At 33.9% G+C, this 7784-nt stretch overlaps 1 protein-coding gene across 1 annotated transcript in view; it reads left to right on the top strand.

Annotated features, from left to right (window-relative positions):
- The window catches only part of LOC107702283 (neuropeptide Y receptor type 1-like), a 16204-nt gene extending 8693 nt beyond the window's left edge, over positions 1-7511 (top strand). Inside the window, exon 3 of the mRNA XM_016504539.1 lies at positions 7095-7511. Within this exon, the coding sequence (XP_016360025.1) occupies positions 7095-7511 (417 nt within the window). The remainder of the gene's footprint in view (positions 1-7094) is intronic.
- The last annotated feature ends 273 nt before the right edge of the window (positions 7512-7784 follow it).

Raw genomic sequence — 7784 nt, 5'->3', positions numbered from 1 at the left:
GCTGGTTGCTGAGGAAATACATCAACTTCGTGCTGTGGATCGCCGGATCGGCTTTCACCGTCGACGAAGCGGAGTCCAGTTTTATCGACTTTTGGTTTTATGTTTATGTGGCGCGATGCAACGCTTGAGGTATTCGGCCAATCACAATGCACTGGATAGCTGGCCAATCAGCGTACACCTCACTTTTCAGACCGATGAGCTTTGTAAAAATCGACACGTTTCAGAAAGGCGGGGCATAGAGGAGAAACAATAATGTACAGTATGTGGAAAATAATGTGTTTTTTTAACCTTAAACCGCATAAACACATTTCATTACACCAAATACACAAAATAATGTTCTTTTTAGCAACATCATATGACCCCTTTAAATCAAAATGAACTCACTGATGTCACTTTGGCCATGTCAGTTTTGAATAATGTTAACCATTGTTTAAAAAGTTTGCCAGCCAACGGCAGCATTTTTGATAGTTTTCATAAAAATAATGGCCCCCAGAATATTTTGTTGTATGAATATCATTTGCTTTCAAAAAAAAAGTTTTTATTCTAGCTTCGTGCATTTTTTTAAATCAACATTTGAATGTGGGTAAGCTTCATTAAAAAAGCTTTGAACAAATAGTTGAGAGAATCACATTTTTGTCAAAAGTCTACATCTGGATCAGTTTCAGATTGATGATCAAAACATAGATGGAGTAGATCGCTTCATCAACACACCCAAAGCTTCACAGTTCTAAACCACTTCTTGAGTCGACATTTCATTCAGTAACGTTTGGCAGTTTTGATTTATATGCCGTTGATGGTCGTATTATTCTACATATGCATCTGCTTACATACACGATTCTGCTTCTTCTTCGCTGCTTCACTGTGTTTTGATCCAGACATTCAGTACTCTTTCTGAAGATTGCAATAGCACCTCTTACTATATAACAGTGAAAACACAGAAAGCTGGAGAATTCCGTCAAATGTTGGGGAAAGATTTAAAGGTATATTTCCCACAAAAATGAAAATTACCCCATGATTTACTCACTCTCAAGCTATCCTTATGTGTATATGACTTTCTTCTTGCAGACGAATACAATCGGAGTTATATTAAAAAATGTCCTGGCTCTTCCAAGCTTTATAACGATGACGTTGGATGTAAGCGTAGCGTAAGCTGCAGTGAGAAGAAAGTCATATACACCTAGGATGGCTTGAGGGTCAGTGTACTTTTGTGTCCATTCCTTTTTCCTTTTTTAACCAGGACAAACAAAAGGAAAAAAGAATGGTTGTTGTAGTTTTAAATGCTATGTTGAAAAACAAAACTGAAATTAGAACCGTATGCTGCGCGAAAAAAGTAAAATATTAGCTTCTTTTCAGATCGTTGTTTAAGACATTTGCACATTTAATACACATTTTCAAAATGCACAAATTAATATAGAAAAAAATGTTGATTTTACACATTTTTATTTGGCCAGATTAGAAGTAGTGCTTCTCCACATTGTTTAGAAATGGTCTGGTTTAGGGTAAATATATAAACATAATATAGAAATATATAAAACTGTTATTTCTTCAGATACATGCAGAATCAAATCACTGAGGGTGCTGTAGCCTTAATGCATCATATTTTTGTGCTGTCCATTGTTGTGGTCATTACTATCATTGCAGTTTCGAGAGTTCAATGCCGCATTTATATACGAATGTCAGTCCCGAAACTTTGCGTGTAAGCGGCCACATGGTCCTCTTAGCAGCATGAAAAACAAAACTTTCTGAATTGAAAAATAAAAAAATTCTGAATTGACTATAGTCAAATCCCAAATGGATAAAATCACTTTTTCTTGTCAAATATCCAGCTTTCCTCTGAAGTGCTGTTCATTACGGAAGTATAATGGCGATTTTTGTTGACTTTTTAGGACTAGAGTCACGTTACAGATACAAAACTAGCAGTCTCAGAAATACCATCAAAAACACACACACAAACAAAAAGGCATGTCTTTTCCGCTCTGCTGAATTATCTATAGATTATAGAGGTTTTTGTCCTAGAATCAAGTGGCTTTGGACATAGCTCAGTGTATGTTCTGACTGAACATTACCAGCGGCCAACGTGACCTGCCACATCAACTCACTGCCAACACAAACCCAGTACTGCTGCTGGTTTTGAAAGAGAAGAGAAAGAGGGTGGGATTGGTCAGAGAATGGCAGAATAAATGAGTAAGAGGGAGATAGAAGATGAGAAGAAAGGGTCTGTGCAAAAACAGATCATTTCAAAATTCAAAGGCCTCCAAGATCACAAGAATGAGTCATAATCGCTCCTCCGCAAAGGGTACAAAAATAGTAGTAATAATCAAGAAACAGAGAGATATGCTGCGATACAAAGGATTCGAAACTTTATGACGTGTAAAGAACAGTGTGAATGGAAAGGAAGCTCCCGTTTCCCAGTAATGGGTTTAATATGGAGATTATTATGCTGTAAAAATTCAAATGCGTGTGTGGGGTGACAGAATGAGCATTCTGCCGTCACTATGACGATGGCTCGCTCTTCAGATTGTCAAGTTCTGTTGAGCGTTTGTTGGTGTTCAAGTCAAATGACTGAGTTTTTGTCAAGGATGCTTGTCACTTTTACACCCAATTAAGCACGGGCGGTTAGAAATGGAGCAGCACTTACACCCACATGCACACATATCCATATTTGTCTAATTTCTCTTCCTCACTCATTTTTTCCTGTCTCTGCTGGCCTCATTTAAAAAAAAATTTTGTGGTTTGGACCAAATTTCAGCACAGAAAAACAAAAGCACTTTCACACACTTGCTAGTCTGTTTAATTTGTTCAACAGTGGACACATGCATTTCTGACATGTTTTATTAGAGCCATGAAAACATACATCTGAAATGATGTATTTTGCTTGACAACACTCTGTGGTGGAGATGATGGTGATGTAAATCACATTTTGGTGTCTAATTTCATAGCTAGCTTTTCCTGAATACACATAATTAATATTTTCACACTTTTTGCATAATTTGCTAGCTAGCTTGAAATGAACCATAATATATTCACCTCGATATTTACCTTGATTTTTCATGTTTTTGTCATGTCTCATAATTCACATCCACTTTCATCTCCTTGGTAAACAAAGTTTACTATCTTTTTACGATGTGGTAAAATAATGCCAAAAAAGAAATGTATATAACAAAAAGACAAAGCTGAAGTTGAACTGTAATAATGGTAAATATGGTGTGCTTAGATTTTCACATTATTTAAATCAACACTTATTTTACATCATATTTAATTCCCATTCAAATTTTTAAATATATTTCAAAATATACAATTTTTTTAAATATATTTTTTTAAATTAAATTAAGAAAAAAAAAAAAAAAATTATATTATTACATTATAAATTATATAAAATTATATATATATATATATATATATCATTGAGCTTCACTCTAAATTTACAACATAGATTTGGCATATATTTAAAATATATTTTGGTCACAAAATATTATTATTCTTTTTTTTTTTGCTGTATGGAAAAATTCAACGCAATATTTGAAAGCAGAAAATGTGCTATTCGCTGACAGCGCTGTTAGTAGATTTTGATTTATTTTGTAACAGGCGATCTCAAAATAGCCATGTACCAGCAATTTAATGGCCCTGGCTAATATTTCGGTCAATCACTACCACGGAAGCATTTATATTCAGTTGGATCCTTAGGTGCTACTGTCATCCAACCATCCCACGGTCCAATACTTCAGAATGTGATGCCAACAAAGATTCTGGCTGTCCGGTCAGGGTAGCAACTGTGGGATTGCATCAGATCAGTCTCTCTCTCTCTGTATAGCCAACGACTTTATGAGTCCTAATGACTGAGGGACTTCTTTTGTTCAGCTGTCAGTAAAATCGACCTAGGATCACATTTAATCAGCCCACTAAACAAAGCCAGCTCTCCATGGAAATAATTTGGATATGGAGACAAACCTACAAATTACATACCACACTGTATACAAATTCATTCTTTCAGTCTGGTTAATGCTGGCTTTCAAATGTGAGCTGAAGTAAATAATAAGTTATGAACACATGCATCTCAGTCTGTGTATTCATTCTCTCTCTCTGCCTCTGGGTTTTGTGTCATGCAGTTATTTCAGGTCACAGGACTCTGTGCCACGGCTGCCATTCATCAAATAAAGAGAGAACGAAAATCAGAGGAAAGGAGAGCTAGAAATAAAGAGGAGAGAACAGGAGTCTGGAGTCAGCTGTGCTTGCAAGACTCTGATCTGTTTAATGATTAATTCATTCATCTTGTCATGCTAATAAGGCATGTGTATGCACATGCACTGGGCGGAGCTCATACAGATGTTCTGTTCTAGTGGACAGACAAGGCTTTTGACAACAGCACAGCTCTGTCCCATAGCTATAAACTCACACAACTAACCATTAATGCCACTGCGCAAATTATTACATTATTTTTTGTTTCTATAGAACATTTTGAGGGAAATGTTGAAATGTGGTTTATCTAAGTTGCGTTTTGGGGCCGAATTTATTGTAAAGACTAACATTTTATGGTATGTTTAATATGATATGTATTTATGTTGTATCAGTGTTCTATAATGAGCTTAACAAAAACTGCTTGGTTTTACATTGCGCTTACTGGAACATTTGAAAAATTCTGTAACAATGTGAATATATCAGTGTTATTTTAGTATTATTAACTAGATACTATTATATATTAATATTTGAAATGAGCTTTTATTTTTCATATTTAATGCATTTTATTTATTAAATGATTAAATTATTTTATTACATTAAAAATACATTTAATAAATATTTCTAATGCATTTATTTAATTAATTTATTTATTTCAGTTAATTTAATATATAGTACTTCAACTTAAATCTGTTTATTCCAGTTAGTTTCCAAGGCAACATTAATAATTTTATTTTTTATTATTATTTTTAAGTTGATTTTTTTTAAATTAAAATATTTATATTTTATTTTATTTCAGCTTAATTCAAATCAAAGAAAATTTGTTTATTTTTTAAATAGCTTTAGGTTTAGTTAACAATAACAACACTGAAATAAATAAATAAACAAACAAACAGTGTATGTAACAAACAAACAACAATGTAGCACAGAGCCCCTGGATGCTCAAAAACACCTGGCATGATATATTATGATTTGAAAACATCAAAATACAATTAAATATATTTGTTTACATTTGAATGTTGCTTGAAAAAAAAAATGTAGTTAGAAAAGATTTGAATGGTTGTCATTGGAGAAAGATGCTCTTTATAAAGCCAGATATAATTCCAATATCTACCAGTAGGAGCTAAAAAGTCCATGCAAACCAGCAATACTTTGACCTCTGCCTCCCAGTGTCTCTTTCTTTTTACCTGTCTTCTGTTTGTTGTTAGAGTGGAATAAGGGAAATCTTTGTGCATTCGCCTTGATTTGTCACATTAACATTCGGTGACAACACAGTGACGCTGTAACACCATTATTTAGCTTGCAACATTGTGCTTGTGGCCCTTAAAGAGGGTTCTGTTTGTATTCCCTCTGTCGGTTTGTGTTGACTCAATAATATAAAAGACACAGAGCCTGAAAACACAAACACACAAAGATCATCGCCTGAAATGTCAGAGCAGCTTTTCCCCCACTGTGCTCTTAATGATGGTGTGCCCTCAGGTCAGCTATAGTTATGAGCTTCGGCGAGTGTGTTATAAGGTGGTGTACTGTGCTTCTTGGTGGAGGGTGTTGATTTTAGACTGCAAATCTAAAACTAAAACTATTGTTTTACTCTTTTCCAAGACCTAGACATTCAGTTATAAACTATGCAAATTCATCAAAAAATATTAATTAGTACATGTTTAAAACTATGATACTTTAAACAGAAAGTGAAGTAAACAAACCATTTCAATATTTCATGTTCATTAACTTTTTTAACCATAATTAAAAACAAAAAAACAATTGTGTATATTTGTACACAGGAATGTGTCAGTTAGTCAATGATAGTTTAATTGAAGGTTGTTATTTGGAGTAGTGTTTTATTCTTCTATTTTATTGTTATGTTTTTAGTGTTATGTTGTAGCGCCTTGAGTGTAAGAAAGGCTCACTATAAATTAAATGTATTATTATTATTATTAATCAGTGTACGTCTGCACTGATGCATAATGTGATTGAACAAACTGATGCTTTGCTATTTCTAATTTGGTAATGATATTAATTCATTACGTTTAATTGAATATTGCATCTGTTATGTGTGAGGTACTATTGCTTATTTACAGATTTTGTTATTTATTTTGTATTAAATTGTATACATTTTTCATTTTAAGATTTCTTTCTTTCTTCATAATTAAACAAATGTTGCTAAAGTTTCAGTTTACTATCATTTGAAATTGTAGTAGCAAAAATCATTTATGATACAGTGATTGCAGGATTTGACATTGGATGAATTATTAAAATAATTTTCTAAATGTCCACAGGGCCAAAAGCATTCATTATTAAAGAAACACCTTTATATAAAATATGAATAAATGATTATTCCCAAACCTGTCCCCCTTCCAGTCAGATCTACACTTTTTTTCAGTTTTTTGTTTTGCAATTAGTTTTTTTTAATGTCCTGCAGAGTTTAGCTCCATAATATTTAAGCCATAATTGTATTTATTTATTTATTATGAGCTACCTAATCCACATTATATACAAACAAACAAATAGGAATGTGTCAGTAGTTTAATGTACTGTACGTATGTATTGAATCATATTGCAATTGAACAAAATGTTGCTTTGCTATATCTAATTTGGTAATGATAATAATTACCTCTACTTGAATATTACATGTGTTATGTGTGAGGTACTTTTGCTTATTGACCGGTTTTTAGTATATTTCATAATTAAAAAATGCTTTGCCAATGTAATTTTTTTTTTTCAGTTACTGTGGCCAGTGAGGTTTTCATTTTTAGACTACCATTTGAAATTGTAGCAGCAAATATAATTTATGACATTAAATAAATTATATAATAATTTTGTAAATGTCCACCGGGCCAAAAGTGTTTGTGATTGAAGAAACACTCTAATGTGAGATATGAATTAATAATTGTTTCTCTGTCCCCCTCTTCTCTTCCACTCAGATCTACACTCGTCTGCAGCGGCGTAATAACATGATGGACAGAATACGGGAAAACAAATACCGTAGCAGTGAGACTAAACGGATAAACATCATGCTCTTTTCCATCGTCGTGGCATTTGTGGTTTGCTGGCTCCCGTTGAACGTCTTTAACGCCGTCATCGACTGGAACCATGAAGTGGCTATGAACTGTACCCACAATCTCCTGTTCTCGCTGTGTCACTTGACTGCGATGTGCTCGGTCTGCATAAACCCGGTGTTCTACGGCTTCCTAAACCACAACTTCCAGCGGGACCTCCGGGCTTTCCGACTCTGCAAGATTGTGTCAGTACGGGAAAATGAATATGACATGGTTGCCATGTCCACTATTCACACGGACGTGTCCAAGATGTCACTGAAAAATAGTAGCATAGATTTCTAGTAAGTGACACTCATGTCTGTTCTGAAAAATGCACTTAAGAAAACATCTCTTTAGATTTAGATCTAAAAGAAAAGTGTGCATTTACAGTAACAGTGATTGTTAGTAAACATAACGATTGATGTCATGACTTATACTTCAACACAAACCGACAGAGGGAATACAAACAGAACCCTCTTTAAGGCCCACAAGCACAATGTTGCAAGCTAAATAATGGTGTTACAGCGTCACTGTGTTGATTTCAGATTTCTATTTTTCCATGTTTGTTCAGACTTT

Source organism: Sinocyclocheilus anshuiensis, unplaced genomic scaffold, assembly GCF_001515605.1.
Source record: "Sinocyclocheilus anshuiensis isolate Anshui unplaced genomic scaffold, SAMN03320099.WGS_v1.1 scaffold86, whole genome shotgun sequence".
Classification (NCBI taxonomy): domain Eukaryota; kingdom Metazoa; phylum Chordata; class Actinopteri; order Cypriniformes; family Cyprinidae; genus Sinocyclocheilus; species Sinocyclocheilus anshuiensis.
This window is presented reverse-complemented; position numbering and strand designations above follow the sequence as displayed.